General features: G+C 47.8%; 1 protein-coding gene across 1 annotated transcript; it reads left to right on the top strand.

Moving 5' to 3' along the window:
* The first annotated feature begins 1,875 nt into the window (after positions 1 to 1,875).
* Positions 1,876 to 5,518, top strand: LOC130706277 (uncharacterized protein CXorf49 homolog). The gene is made up of 5 exons (XM_057537664.1): positions 1,876 to 3,123; positions 3,821 to 3,977; positions 4,507 to 4,583; positions 4,851 to 4,896; positions 5,478 to 5,518. Exons 1-5 carry the CDS (start codon positions 1,876 to 1,878, stop codon positions 5,516 to 5,518), a joined length of 1,569 nt encoding a protein of 522 aa, XP_057393647.1.
* Positions 5,519 to 16,291: the final 10,773 nt, after the last annotated feature.

The raw sequence follows: 16,291 nt of genomic DNA, 5'->3' as shown, positions 1-16,291 counted from the left end.
ATGAGAGGAATGGAGGGGTGTCAGAGTAGGAGTTGGGTGGCAGACAAGGGAAATTCTAACATCCATGGGCCATATAGAAACCAAGAGAGGGACCACTCCCCAGACATCAGTACTGCTCAGCTCAGGGAAGCTGAGAACTGACAGTTCCAAGAAAAATTGAGAGACACCTGGCTATCCACACCCACCCCCATCACAACTGGTAGGCCTTGGTTGTGCGTCCTTCAAAACTTTAAGACATACTTGTACATATACTTGAATGAATTCTCATATATTACATAGGATTGACTGGTGTGTGTGTGTGTGCCCACGCACGCAAGTGCTTTAATTTACAAATGTGAATCCAAAGCCATCGTTCTGCAACTTACAGTTTGAAGTCAGGCGGATGCTTTCGAAAGCTGTGAGGATGGCCTGATGCATTCCTTTGGACTGCCACGCTTTATGCTACTGGATGCTAAGCCACGTTGCATTCATCCATTTCCTTACTGATGGGAATTTGGAGTGTTCCCAGTTTTTCCCATCACCAACACCCTTGTGCCTGTGTTCTTGTACACTACAGGTACCAGCGTGTCTCCGGAAGAAGTACCAGGCAGCGGACTTGCTGGAACATAGAGGAAATAGCTTTTATTTTTCCTTCCAGTTTTAAGATCTTGGGCTCAAAGCAAGGACTCTGGAGTCAGATTGATTGGTTTCAATCCTGCCGCTGATCCCCACGAGCCGAATGACCTTGGGCCCGTGGCTGAACCTCTCAGTGCCTGTTTCCTCACCGGTAAGAGGCCAGTAATAGTTGGTACTATAGTTCTAGGCGTGTCACGCGGATGCATTACTATCTATGCCCAGCGCTTAGAAGAGTGCCAGGCACAGAGTCCGTGCTGGCACTAAGTTGCTTTCAATGGATTCTGCCAGATTACCTCCCAAATGGATCTCTTGCACCACCGCCACAGGGGTTTGCTCCTAACCTCTCCCACCCTCGGAATGGTTAAGCTCTTTGAAGGCTGTCAACCTAGTGTGTGAAACCCGATTCGTGGTTTTAGCTCACATCTCCAGGATCAGCGGTGGGGAGCATCTCTTGGGGTGTAACTGGCCACTGCGATTTCCTCTTCTTTGAATTTGCCTCAGAGCGGGGGAAGGGCTGATGGAGCGAGGCCAACCCCAGTCTGTCCGCCAACCCCAGTCTGTCCGCCAAACCCGCCTGCCAATAACGTTTGCTGAGCCACATTTGATGGAGCAGTTGAGACAGAGACCTTACAGAACGAAAATACGATCCCTTTGCTCTCTGGCCGACCCCTGATCGCTGACTGCGGGACTCCTGTGCCCATTCTCCTGTTGGGTCGTAAGGCTTGCGGTGGAAGGGAGGCTGGCAAATGCTTTCGGCGCCTGCTAGGCGTCCAGCGCCTCCATCTTGACGTTTCATCCTCACCACCCGTGGAGCCCAGCGCCCTCACTCCCCGACCCCCTGTGTAGATGGGAGACGGAGGCTCAGAGCTGTGACTCTAACCGGAAAGGGGAGGCGGGACAGGAGGAGGCGGGCCGAGAGGCTTGACAGAGGGAGGCACTCCCACCATCCCCTTCGCCAGCCCACTGCCCGGACCGCCCACAGGCTTGGGGGCAAACCAGAGGCCCTCGACCCCATTGGTTAGGCCTCGAGGCGGCAGGCGAACAAGGCGCCCGCTGGTTGGCGGGGCCCGGACCAATGAGGAGGCCGCGGCGCGGGCGTGGGAGGCGCGCTGGAAGCCGCGCGTCGTCTCCTTTGAGGCGAGCTCGTGCGGCGCGTGAGGTGGCTGCCGCTGCCCTCTGAGCGCCGCCCGCCTCACCCGCCGTGACCGCGACTCGGGCCATCGACCGTCGCCCCGGTTCCGGCGCCGCCAGGGTCGCGACATGAGCTCCCCCGATGAGGTGTCTGTGTGGGGAACGGGTTTCGGCCCAGAGGGCGGGGAGCGGGCCGGCGTCGGCCCGGCCGGCCCCGCAGTCCCATGGGGACCCGACCCAGGCCCCGAGCCCGGGGAGCCGCGGAGCGGCGAGGGCGGGGGCGGCTTCCCGGACCCCGAGGGCTTCCAGTTGGAGCGGGAGATGCTGGAAGCGGGAGGGCCGGTGCCGTGGGGCCCCGAAGGCCGACCTGGCTCCCCGGCTGACGACAAGAGGGACCTCCTGGACCTGGACGAGGAGTCTGCGGCGGCCATCTTGCTGCAGCTGGCCGAGTGGGACGTGCTGGGCGTCCGCAGACACCCGTCCCTGGAGAGCTGCGCCGCCTTCGAAGTGTCCGCCGCGTGGGCCGGCCTCGAGGCGGGCCCCGGCGGTCGAGGAGCGCCCGACCAGAGCTGTGGGGAAGCGCCGCCAGCTCCGGCCCGCCCTCTCCACCTCGGTGGGCCCGAAGCGGGCCGGGCCTGGGGGAACCCTGAGAGAGGCCCTAAGCGTAGGTTGAACGTGGCCGCGGATCGCCAGCGGCTCCCCGAGGAAGGCCTGGCCTGGCTGCTGTCCAACCCCGAGTCCTCAGATGAGTTCAGTGAGACACAGCTGATGACGGTGAGCACTTACCCCAGAGGAGGAGGCCAGGCCGAGCCCAGCAGACCCGAGGATCCCGGGGACACTCCCAGACACTCGAATTTCCAAGTCAGGGAGAATTTCCTTCACGTGCCAGGCTCTTCCCTGTCCTCGGCTCCGCGAGGACTCACTTCGGTTGTGGAAACGGAGGACGTGGGAGAGCAGGGCATCTCTTCCCCTAAGAAAATGCGGAGCGTGCTCTGGGGGAAGGGGGGCAGCAGGTCCAGCTACCCGGGAGCTGCTGCTGCTGCTGCTGCAGGTGGCCTGCCGTGGGTCACTCCTAGGAAGAAGGGGGCCCAGGAGAAGAAATCCCTCAGGGGAGCCTCCAAACTTGCCCCGGGGACAACCTTCCCTTCCGGGGGAGAGCGAATCTCGGCAACTGCCCTGGAACCGGCCACCTTGCCCCCAATCTCTGGTATTCCGCTGCTTGGGAGATTCAAGAGGTATACCTTGGTCCCTTTGGGAACCGAACAGTCCAAGCACACCGGCGCTGGGAAGAAATCCGTGGCCAGGCGGGCAAGGGAGTCTGAGGCGGTGGCGGGAGAAGATAAGGACCCAAATAGAGACCCAGCCGCAAAGGGCCAAGTGAGTAGGCCATGCTCCTCCTCTCTCCCCACTCTTCCCCCACCCCCGCTCCAACCGCCCCCAGGACACACGTCTTCACCCATGCTGCCTCTGTCCATCCCTCAGGGGTCGTCATTGGGTGCCCCTCGGTCACTGGGTCATTAGGATGCCAGATCGGGCTCTTTTTACTAGGGACAAACATTAAGGTAGCACTTCGGGTGTGCTGGGCCCGGTTCTCCACTCTTGGCCTGTTTCCAGCCTCCTCTGCGAGACTGGGGCTGGGATGGAAGGGAGGGCTGGTAGCTGAATTGGGTCGGGGGATCCCTTAAAAGCTTCCCCAAAAAACCTCAGTATTTAGACTCACCAGCTTCCTGATTCCTACTTCCTAGCTGTTCCCCAGACCTTCCTTGCAGGGGACCTGGGCTTTCTCAGTGCCCCACTGTTGTCCCTAGATCACCTCTGCCTGCTGGCCTGGGGCTGACTGAGGGAGGAAGTGCTAATGAGATCAGCCTTTCAATTCCCTTCCCAATTCCCTGCCTCACCCCGGCCCCTAATCACATAACTCACTCTCTCTCTCTCTCTCTCTCTCTCTCTCTCTCTCTCTCTCTCTCTCTCACACACACACACACACACATACACACACACACACACACACACACACACACACACACAGAGACACACATCCTTAGTCCAAATCGGTGAGAAATTCTTGTTTCAGCTGCCAGCTTACAGGCCAGGCACATGTTTTCCACGCATGCATCGTGGAAAAGCCAGCAGTGGCGACCTCAACACCAGAGGCCCCCAAGATCCAGGCAACTCAGAGCCCTTGGCCCTGAACCCAGGAGAAGTCATGCCCAGGGGGCCTGTCCCCTCAGGTGAGTGTCGTGGGTTTGATATGAGGGGAGGGGAGAGGGGTGGAGGACAGAAACCTCTGGCTCTGTCTCTGCTGGGGGCACAGCCTTGCTCCCAGGCAGCTTCTCCCACAGGAGACGGGGTGCTGGCAGGGCTGGCCTTGAGCCACATCATCCTCTGTGTGGGGTTTGTGCGGCCGGGGTGATGGGTGGCAGTGCCCCAAACAGCTCCTCCGGGTGTAGACTTGCAGGGGAACAGCCTTTTCTGTTAAGTCCTGTTCGCCCACATTGCTCTCCCACGTGCTGGCTGTGGCTGCAGCTCTGGGAGGGTCGAATCCAGAGCCACAGTCTTTGGGGCCCGCGGTGGCGAAATGGCTGCCCCCGGGGAACAGGGGAGGCAGGCCCAGAGAGAAGGTTCGGGCTGCTGGGCAGAGCAGGGGCGGCTTGTTGCCAGCGGAGGGTGGTGCTGCCTCACCTCACGTTAGACCCCGCTTGGCCCTTTCCACCTCACTGGGAGCCTGGGAAGCTGGATTGTGTGTCCTTTCCCTCTCAGGTGACCGGGAGCCACTTGACCATCCCCCAAGACCGGAAAGGCAGCAGCAGCCACTGGGAACGCAGGGCTGTCCTTGGGTAATGCTTCCTCTGGCTCCTGGAAATGCAGGCCCAAACTCGAGGGCGGGATCTGGGTCCAAGTTCAACTGACATGTGTGGGGCCCCCCCTCCCCTGCCCCCATCGCGTACCCCACGGAGGGAGCCCACCTCCTTTCCACTGAGGAGCCCTTGCCAGTCTAGCCACCCGGCTTTGGGATGGAGGGCCCTGGAGAGAGGAGAAGGTGGAGGAGAGAGGAGGCCAGAGTATACTAATCATTTCTCTTCCTCCTGTGTCTGCTGGCCTAGTGTCTCGTGCTACAGAGAGAAATAGACGACCTTAAGGAGCAACTTGGTATGAGGAACCAGGGACGGAGAGCGGTGTCTTAGTGCAGAACCCAGGTGGGCACCTGGGGTGGGGGTGGGCTGCAGGTGCAGTCGGCCTCGCAGGGACCAACATCCCTGTGGGGAGGAGAACCTAGCAGGCCTGGCCCTGGAGCCGGCTGTGCATGTACAGCTGGGCGTGTGTACAAGTAGCAAAGTACTGTCTGGACTGCATGCACACTTTGCCAACCAGACCAGTCCTAGGGAATCTCCTGATAGGACTTTTAGAGATGCCTCGTTGATTTTTTCCTTGAACTGCTGCTTGGTGTGGCTTCTAAGGTTCTTGTTGGATTGTTTGTTTGTTTGTGTGACGAGTTCTGACTGGTTGTGGCACGGCCCACAGCATGAGAGCCGCTGGCACATTTTGTTTCCCTTTAGGAACCGGTTCCACATTCAATTTGGGTGGTGGGGAGTGATCAGGCCCAGAGCTCTTTGCATCGGGTCTGGAGGGGGTTTCAGGTTGCAGGGCTAGGCGGTTCCTCACGGGGATAGGGGGACGGGCTTCTATATCCCTCTGTCTGGAGCGCCTGCTAATGCCTGTCCCTGTTGCAGCCGCCATGCAGTACCTGGCTGACAAGTTCCAGACCCTTTGAAGTGAGTGTTACACACACCGTACCCCTTCCCACAGTCCTGGCTGTTGAGCAGGGCTGGGGGCTGGCCCTGGCTTGAGGCTCTTCCCTGACTCCGCTGTTTCACAGGTTGAGCCCAGCGTCTTCCTGCAAGAGGAGCAGCTGGTACCTTTGGGGCCCGGGAGCTGTGGCCAAGCTCGTTCCCTCCTGTTCTGCCTCAGCTCGGGCTTCCTCTCCCCCTTGTTTTGCCCCCGCCCCGCCCCAGTTTCACAGCAGTTTCCAATTAAAGTACCTCTCATGTTCTGTGTTCTGCCTTCTCTCTGGAGGGGTAGGGGTAGGGGGCCGGGGCGGGGCGCTGCTCCACGTCAGAGCCTTTTCCAGAACAGTATCTCCGGCATCCTGTGGTGGGGACTCTGGGCCAGCCTCTGCTACCATCCCTGCAGTCAAGCCAGCGGAGTGTCCCAGGTCTGGGTCCTGTGTGGGCTCTGCCAGGCCACATTGGCACGTCCTCCCTTTCCCCCGAAGGCCCTCTTCTAGTTCTCTCCAAACCCCCCTCCTCCTTTGGGGTCTGGCGGTTCCCATTCATCTCTGCCATTCCCCCTCCCCATCAGCAGGAACTCATGACCCCCTTCCAGAGCTCCGATCTGGAAGCTTTCACATCCTCCCTGCCCTAGCCAGCTGACCACCCTCCTCCAGCCTGGTCGTCTCTATACCCTTGAGTGGAAATTGGCCCGTCAGGTTCTATGGCAAGTGTGGTTAGTAGGTCTGTGTTCTTGCATGGTCCCCGTCAAATACTCTTCCACCCGCCCCATGACACAGATTTTCCTGGAAATGATATTTCCGTGTCCCCGCTCAATCTCCCAGACTGCCTCTTTAGGACACACGAGATTGAGTCTGAACTCCATGTTCGATTTCCCCTCACTGGAGGTTGGGGAGCACTTCCTTCCCTCAGCCGGGACCCAGGGCTGTACCAGCCTGAGACTCAGAGGGACAGATTTGTGTTTGAGTGAGGCGAGGGTGGTTCTGCCTGACACCCTTCCCGAAAGACCGGTGTTTTACTACACAAAAGGGGGTATGACGGTAGATAGGACATTCCAGGTTGGTGACTGTGTGTCCCTGTGTGTGAATAAAAGTAATCAGGGATAATCTCCCTTGAGGGAGGAAGATGTGATTCAGGGAGTAAAGGGAGTAGAGGCTGGTCCAGGTTCTGTAAGGCATTGAATGAGCAAAAGCAAGGGTCGGATCTGTTTTGTTCAAGGGTTGTTGTTAAATTCCCAAAACATAGGAGGGGGATGATGCAGAAGTCACCAAACCCCACGACAGGGTGTCGGGATGCTCAAAATGTTGGATTCGCTGGAGGAGGCTCTCGATCCTACTCTGTGATCCTATGATGTCTGACAACTACTGTGGGTGTGGATGGAATGAGATTGGGAAGGGTGGCTCCTCAGAGTAGCTCATCTTAGAATCAGGGGACCCATATATGAGACCACCCAACATGAGCTACCTGGGACAGGGGCAGGATGGGCGCAGTGAGGATGGGAAGTAAGGAGTGACTGCACCTGGACAATGGGCAGCACTTGGGTCCACCCTTCCCCCATATTCTCACCCTGACTCGCTTCCAGAGTTCATGGCATGAGCTCAGGTGGACAGACCACATGTGGGATGGGACAGTCACAGACCTCAGGGTCAGCAAAGAACGTTCGTGGGACTGAATCCTTCCTCTCAAACCCCTCCCTGGAGAAGGTGGGCTTGACTGCTTAGTTTACAGCTTTGACCCTGAACCTGATCCACTGGTTATTGCTTGGCGGTGTAGCACATCTCGCTGCTGTCTGCGTAACTAAGTTTGGCAGAGACCTTCCAGCTGAGGTTTCTGCTCACCGAGACGTGCAGGCAACTTGTGCCCGGGGAGAAGTCCAGCACCAGCACCAGCACCGCCTGTCGGCAGAGGGGGTCCCGGGGCTGTGGTCACCAGTGTGAGGAAATAGAGAAGCTTGTTGAAAGGGAGGTGACATGGGAGGGCGTGACCTCAACCCTTGGTGATGCATTTTCCCTGCCTCCCTTCCCTCCACTGAGCACACCATCTCCCTGTTCCGTGTTCTGACCAACTACCACAGAAAAATGTGGCTGGAAACATGTATATCACAGGCTGTGGCTTGGCCCTGAGCTTTCCAGTTCCAGAGGGAAATAGTGGCAGGTCATACATCTGGCCCCCGTGTGTAGGAGGAGGTCAGAACCCCACCCTCATTCAGTTCACCCCATTTGCCTTTCCCCTCAAGCCCCTTCTCCAGCCTGGGAGACAGTGGCGGCTGGCCTGGAGAGCCCTAGACCCCATCCTGCCTGCTTCTGCTCCCTGCCCAATTACTGGGAGGATGCCCCCTCCCCACCCCACCCGCTCTGCACCAGCACCAGCCCAACCACAGGCCAACTGCTCTCTCTGACTCTTGGGGGGAACTGATACAAACAAAGAAGGTAGGTGTAGGTGAGCTCTGGAGAGGGAGCTGGGTGTGGTGGGCAGAGTAATCATGCCCAAAGATGTCCAAATCCTAATCCCTGCTCTGGGACTCCAGAGTCCTTGCTTTGAGCCCAAGATCTTAAAACTGGAAGGAAAAATAAAAGCTATTTCCTCTATGTTCCGGCAAGTCCGCTGCCTGGTACTTCTTCCGGAGACACGCTGGTACCTGTAGCGTACAAGAACACAGGCACAAGGGTGTTGGTGATGGGAAAAACTGGGAACACTCCAAATTCCCATCAGTAAGGAAATGGATGAATGCAACGTGGCTTAGCATCCAGTAGCATAAAGCGTGGCAGTCCAAAGGAATGCATCAGGCCATTCTCACAGCTTTCGAAAGCATCCGCCTGACTTCAAGCTGCAAGTTGCAGAACGATGGCATCAGATCCACATTAGTCAATGTTTTTAAATCCCAAATTAATCCTACCTAATGTTTGATAACCTTTGGGTGTATGTTTCAAGGTCTGAAAGACGGTTTTCACTAGATGTTAAAATGGTGGGATAGCTCCTAACAGGACCCAATAGGTTTATGGAACAAATTTATGGCCTTGGATCTCCCCAGATTGGTTAGGATGGTGTACAATTGGTTTCCTTTAGGCTCAATGTCACCTACAGGTAGCCTTGAAAACAGCTGCTGTCATTCTGCTTTCAATGTTGGCATGTTGGGTTCAATCAGTTTTCCAATGGTATGATTATTTGGCTGCAATATTTATTCCTTCACTTGGAATAGAAGATATCATTACTCATATAGAGGCTTTAACAAAATTCACCCAGCAATCCTTAAATGATAGTAACCAAGCCATTTGTTTGCTCAGTTCAGAAATTTCCATGATGAGAAAAGCAGTCCTACAGAATTGCATGGCCCTCAATATTCTAACACCTCTCAAGGGGGAGCTTATGCTATAATACATAGTGCATGTTGTGTTTTTATACCTGATGAGTCTTGTAATGCAACCCCCCCTTATGGTGCGTCTGAAAAATCAGATTTCCACTCTGAATGATCCTCTTCCCAGTTTAAGGGAAATGCTAGGAAAATGGTTTGGTTCAAGAGGATATTGGCTTAAATCTTTACTAATGATATTGTTCCTCCTATTGCCAACTTTGATTACAGTTTGTGTAACTTATAAAGTTTTAGTTTCTTGTTTTTTGCACTGTGTATCACCTGCTCCTACTAAGATAATGATATCTAAACAACTGGGAACTATTGATCACATCTATAGTTCTCTATAAAATAATGGACATGCACAATGCACATGCAAGGTAAAATTGGTGCAAGTCCTATTGGACAACTTGGAATTGACCGTTATTCCTTGCCAGACATCTTACTAGTACCACCCCCTAAAAGGAAAGAAAGAACCGGGCTATTAGGACCCAGCATCAAGGGACATGATGGACCCAAGGCAGGTAAAGAATCACCCTAACATTTAGGGACCAAATACTTGATCACCTAATGCTTTCTATTGAAAGATTAATGATCAAAAGTGGAATTAATGAAATAAAATTATTTTCAGGCAGGACAAGAAAAATTTTAAACATAAAATTCTCTCTGCCCATTTGAGCCACTACCCCCTCCCCTTTAGTGTGATTTGTGCATCACATTATACATTAACTAGATCCCCCTAAAAGATACAGGAATGCCCACACGCCAAAAAAAAAAGGAAAAAAAAAAAAAAGAAAGAAAGAAAGAAAAGAAATTTCCTCCTGGAACCAGCAAGGTAACTCCTTAAGAGTAACTTTCCTTTCTCAATCCTGTAATGGGTCATTAATACCCACTACTCGCCTTGTTGGACTATGTAAACTATTAATATGCTACTTTGTCTCAAAAACTTATATAACGGTTTTACCTCCAATGGGTGGAACAGTCCTCAGAGTTTTCTGAAGATTGTCTCCTATGTTATAGTCCTCAGGTTGGCTCAAATAAAAATTTCCATTTTTCTTAGATTGACTATTGATTAATTTTTTTGGACAACACAATGAAACCAAAAGATAACAAATCACAAACCTTAGGCAGACTGACCAAGAAAAAAAAAAGAGATTCCTAAGGAATCACTAAAATCAGGACTGAAAAAGGAGACATCACCATTGAGCCTATTGAATTTTAAAAATTATAAGAAAATAGTATGAAAAAATTTATACCAACAAATTAGACACATATATGCAATGAAAAAATTTGTAGAGAGACACAAACTTCAAAACAGACTCAATAATAGACAGTCAATTAAATTAATAATTAAAAATCTTCCCACAATGATGCTCCTGTCCAGATGGCATCACTGCTGAATGCTACCAAACATTTCAGATGGAAATAATAGCAACACTCCAGAAATTCTTCCAGAAAATAGAAGAGGAATGAACACTTTCAAAATAGCTCTAGTAGGCCAATATTACTGTAGTGTGAGCCTCTGACAGTTTTTTTTTTTAATTGTAATGCAAGTGCCTGACATTAAGCTTCTGATTGCTGAGGCACCACTTCAAAGACAGCTATATCAAAAAGAACAAATTGCCAGCTACACGACTAGGTAAAGAGCCAGGCCACCACACCCCTGAAGTTTCCTTTGTTTTAGAGATCTCTGATTGACTTAGATAACTGACCCTTTGGCTGCTTGTTTTTCCCTTCTTGTACTTTAATTCCCATTCTGTTTTAAATTCATCAATAAAGAGTGAATCTGAGAAAGCCTAGGCCCCTCACTCTTGACCCCGATAAAAACATAACCCCAGGTCCCAGCTCTCTTTCTCCACCCACAACCTTTCTGTGTGGTCCAAGGCATGCCATGTACCCTCCAGGACTTGTGAGTAATAAACTTCCTCCTTTCAAAGTTTCCTAAAGGTTATTGCTGAGGTGCATCTTGCAATTATAATAAGAACCACAAGGGCTAGTTCAACCACAACATTGGTTCTGAAAGGGGAAATATCTGTGGGGGCTCGCCTTGGAGTCCAGGTGAGTGCCTCCAGGTATTTCTAGCTGACAGTATCACTATCGATTGGCTGAGACCAGCACAATTACCCTGATGCCCAAAACACACAAAGACATCCAAAATAAAGAAAATTGCATACCAATCTTTCTCATGAATATAGATGAAATAACCCTCAAGAAAATATTAACAAACTGAATTCAGAAACATATAAAAAGGATTATATACCATAACCAAGTGGGATTTATTCTAGAAATACAAGGTTGGTTTAACTTCTAAAAATCAATTTATGTAATACACTATTTTAAAAGAAGAAAGCACTGAAACATTATCATATTAACTGACACAGAAACAGCATGTGACAAAATTCGACCACCTTTCATGATAAAAACAATAACAAACTAGGAATAGAAAGAAATTTCTTCAGCATGATAAAGAATATCTATGAAAAACCTACAGCTAACATCATATTTAGTAGTGAAAGACTGCATACTTTTCCCCTAAAGTCAGCAACAAAGACATGCTCACTACTTTTATTCATTATTGCACTGGAAGTTTGAGCCAGTTCAAACAGGGAAGAAGAAGAACTAAAAGTCATCCAGATAGGAAATAAAAAAGGAAATTTTTTTTATTCTCAGATGACATGATTTCATATGCAGAAAATCCTAAGGAATCCACAAAAATGGTTCTAATGGTAGAACTAATAAGGAAGTTCAACAGATCACAGAATACAAGATTAATACATAAAACAAATTTTATTGCTATATACATGTAGCAAATAATCCAAAAATGAAATTAAGGAACACTTAATTCTAGTAGCAATAGCATCAAAAAGAATAAAATGCTTAGGCATATATTTAACAAACCAAATATAATACTTATGCACTGAGAAACACAAATTGATGTTTGTTGAGAGAAATTAAAGATGATCTAAATAAATGGAAAGGCATTGCATGTTCATGGTTGTAAGACTCAATATTTATATGGTAATTCAATCTCTATCGAAATTTCAGCAGGCTTTCTTTGTAAAAATTCACAGGCTGATCCAAAAATTCATATGGAAGTGAAAAACAAAACAAAACAAAACAAAACAGAATATCCAAAACTACTTTGAAAAAGAACAAACCTGGAAGACGTCCACTTTCTGATTTCAAAACTATAAACTATTACTATAATACTACTATAGTATACTATACTACTATAGTATTAGTAGTATTATAGTAATAGTTTACTATAATAGTAAACTATTTACTATAAAAATACAGATAATCAAGTTAGTGTAGTACTGACATAGAGATAGATCAATGGAACAGAATTGAGAGTTCAGAAATAACGAACTCTCCTTATATTTATGGTCAATGATTTTCAATTCAATGGGGAAAGGATAGTCTTTTCAACACGTGGTGCTGGTACAACTGGATATCATGCAAAAATACAAACTTAGAACCTTACTTCACAGCACACACAAAACTTAATGCAAAATGGATCAGAGACTTAAAAGTAAAACCTACAACTATAAATCTGTTAAAAGAAACCCTAGGAGAAAAATCTTTGTAAACATAAGTTAGGCAATGATTTCTTAGATATAACACCAAAAGCATGATCCATAAAAGAAAAACTTGATAAATTGGACTTCATCAAAATGTAAAACATTTATGCTTCAGAAGGCACTATTCAGAAAATGAAAAGACAAGGTACAGACTGGGAGAAAATATTTGAAAGTCACAGATCTAACAAAGAACTTGTATCCAGAATAAAGAATAAGAATAATAAATAAATAAGAAAATGACCCCATTAAAAAATTGGGTAAAAGATTTGTATAGACATTTCACCAAAGAAGGTATAGAAGTGGTTAATAAGCATATGAAAGGATGTTCAGAACCACTAGTCAGTAGGGAAATATAAATCAAAACCATAATGAGATACCATGTTGCAAAAACAATAGGATGGCTATAATCCAAAATACAGATAATAACAAATATTTGGATTTGGAGAAATTTGAATCCTCATACACTTCTGGTGATAATGTAAAATAGTTGAATCTCTTTGGAAAATATTCTGGTATTTTCTTAAAAAGTTAAACATAGAGTTACCATATGAGCCAGAATGTCCATTCCTAGGGATCTACCTAAGAGAACTGAAAACATATGTTCACCAAAAAAACTCATGAACTCAAAATGTATATGAATATTCGTAACAGCATTTAGTTTGGGAATATTATCCATAATATTCCCAAAGTAAACATAACCCAAATGCCCATAAACTGAAGAATGTATAAATAAAATGTGGTATAGCCATACCATGGAATATTATTTGGCAATAAAAATAACTGAAGTACTGATACATGCTACAACATGAGTGAACCTCAAAAACATTATATTAAGTGAAAGAAGCCAGACAAAACGTACTATATATTGTGTGATTCCATTTATACAAAATTTCCTAACTAGGCAAATCATAGAGACAGAAAGTAGTTTATTACTTGCCTATAGGGCTGGGGTGGGTTGGGGGGTAGGGGGTGATGGCTAAGGGATACAGGGCATCTTCTTGGGCTAACACAAATATCCTAAAATTGATTGTGATAGATGCACAACTGGGAATATATGAAAAGCCACTGAATAAGGCATTTTATTTTTTAATTTATTTTTATTGCAAAAACACATAATATGAAACCGACCTTATTAACAAATTTTTTAGTGTACAATGTTGTTAACTATATGAACATTGTTGTAATCAGATCTCCAGAATTCTTCATCTTGCATGACTGCAAATCTATACTCATTGAACAACAACTCCCCATTTCCCCCTCCCCCAAGCCCTTGGCAACCAGGATTCTACTTCCTGCTGCTAAGAGTTTGACTACTTTAGATACCGCATATAAGTGGAAACATGCAGTATTTGTCCTTTGTGAGTGGCTTACTTCACTTAGTATAATATCCTCAAAGTTCATCCATACTACAGCATATAGCAAGATTTCCTTCTTTTTAAAGGCTGAATAATATTCTGTTATATGTATACATTATATATACTACCTTTTATCCATTCACCTGTTGATAGATATTTAGGTTGTTTTCATCTCTTGGCTATTGTGAATAATGGTGCAATGAACATGGGAGTGCAATAATCTATGCAAGATCCTGATTTCAATTAGTTTGTAATGTAAATGTAAATATACGGAAGTGGGAATGCTGGATCATATGGGAGTTCCATTTTTATTTTTTTAGGAACTTCCATACTGTTTTCCATGGTGGGTGCACCATTTTACACTCCCACCAGCAATGCACAAGGGATTCATTTTCTTCACTTCCTTGCCAACACTTGCTATTTTAAGTTTCGTTTTGTTTTTTTTTTAATACTGGCCATCTTAACAGTTTTGAGGTGATAACTCATTGTGGTTTTGAATTGCATTTCTCTGATGACTAGTGATGTTGAGCATTTTTCATATACCTGTAGGCCATTTGTGTGTCTTCTTTGGAGAAATATCTAATCAATTCCTTTGCCCATTTTTAAATTGTGTTGTCTGTTTCTTTGTTTTTGAAAGCATAAGCCACAGACTGGGAAACAATATTTGCAAAGCACACATGGTAAAGAACTTGTATCCGAAAGAGATAAAGAACATTCGATATTCAGTAATAAGAAATCAAACAACCCACTAAATAATGAGCAAAAAAAAAAAAAAAATCGAACTGACATTGTGCTTACTGGATGGCCAGTAAGCTATTGAGAAGATGTTTGACCTCATTAGTCATTAGGGAAATAACTAAAGCCACAATGAAATACCACAACATAGCTATAAGCATGGCTGAAATAAAAACAAAATACAGACAATACCAAGTGCTAGAGAGACTGAGGAACAGCTAGAACTCCCCTGCATTGTTGGTGAGAATGCAAAAAATGGTACAGACGCTCTGGAAACAGTTAAAAATACACTAACGATTCAATCCAGCAAGTTAACTCCTAGATATTTACCCAAGAGAAATGAAAACTTACATTCGCCAAAAATCTGTATGCAAATGTTTATAGCAGTTTTCTTAGATGCTTGGGTGACTGCACACTGGCACTGGACACAGACATGTCTAGGACTACTGGCCACAGGTTCTGAGCTGACATTGATCCCGGAAGCCCAAAGTGTCATGATGGGGCCCTGTTAGAGTGGGGCTTATGAGGTTCTGGCAGTAAAAGGAGTTGGGGATAGATATCAGTTCACGGTGAGCTGACTGGGTCCCTGGACCAACATAGTGGTCATTTCTCCAGTCCCCAAGCTGATAATTCTAAGTGATACACTTGGCAGTTGGAGCAATGACCTGCACATCGGGTCACTGGTCTGTGGAGTAAGAGCTATCACCTTGGGAAGGCCAAGAGGAACCTCTGACACTGGCTCCCACCCCAGGCCAAGAGAGTAAGTCAAAACCAGTATTGGATCCTGGTGAGTGTAGGGGGGTAAAGCAGAGATTAGTGACATCATTGGAGACGTATGGGATGCAGGGGAAGAGCAGGTAGGAGAGCCACAGGGACGAAGAGAGTGGAGAAGGTGAGAAGAAGTTCTGGGAGTCTCTCTATGGGCGAGGGAGGAAGGGAGTGGAAATGGTGAGAGGGAAGACGGAGGCTTCCACTGGATCCACTGGTAATGTTTCATAGGATGCTGGTGGATGCAGGAGATTTTGCTATATCCTTCCTTATTCATTTTAACATATTTGAAATAGCACACCATGACTTAAAAAGTCACTGGGAGAAGTGGAAGAGGGCGGTATCCACAAACAGGCAGGCACCATCGGGGGCAGGCTCAAGGAGGAGGATTGCAGATTTACAGTGCACCCAATCTCCCCTGCTCTGTAACTTCTCCAGCATGGCCAGCTTCTCAGGTGCAGACCCAGAAAACTGGGCCTTTGAGTTCCACAGACAAGAGGGGTTCAGACATCCCAGGACTCTCCAGGAGGTCAGCCAGAGCAGGATGCAGGAGAGAGAGGTGACTGAAGGCAGAGGAGTATGAAAGGGAAAGAGCAGAAGGAAGGTATGAGAGGAATGGAGGGGTGTCAGAGTAGGAGTTGGGTGGCAGACAAGGGAAATTCTAACATCCATGGGCCATATAGAAACCAAGAGAGGGACCACTCCCCAGACATCAGTACTGCTCAGCTCAGGGAAGCTGAGAACTGACAGTTCCAAGAAAAATTGAGAGACACCTGGCTATCCACACCCACCCCCATCACAACTGGTAGGCCTTGGTTGTGCGTCCTTCAAAACTTTAAGACATACTTGTACATATACTTGAATGAATTCTCATATATTACATAGGATTGACTGGTGTGTGTGTGTGTGCCCACGCACGCAAGTGCTTTAATTTACAAATGTGAATCCAAAGCCATCGTTCTGCAACTT

This window comes from Balaenoptera acutorostrata, chromosome X (assembly GCF_949987535.1).
Source record: "Balaenoptera acutorostrata chromosome X, mBalAcu1.1, whole genome shotgun sequence".
Taxonomy (NCBI): Eukaryota; Metazoa; Chordata; class Mammalia; order Artiodactyla; family Balaenopteridae; genus Balaenoptera; species Balaenoptera acutorostrata.
This window is presented reverse-complemented; position numbering and strand designations above follow the sequence as displayed.

Excerpts from the sequence above, each read along its gene's own strand:
- LOC130706277 (XM_057537664.1), top strand. The coding sequence starts at position 1,876 with ATGAGCTCCCCCGATGAGGTGTCTGTGTGGGGAACGGGTTTCGGCCCA. Across the intron at positions 3,124-3,820 it reads ACCCAGCCGCAAAGGGCCAA|CTGCCAGCTTACAGGCCAGG; the intron begins GTGAGTAGGCCA and ends TTCTTGTTTCAG. Across the intron at positions 4,897-5,477 it reads CGACCTTAAGGAGCAACTTG|CCGCCATGCAGTACCTGGCT; the intron begins GTATGAGGAACC and ends TCCCTGTTGCAG.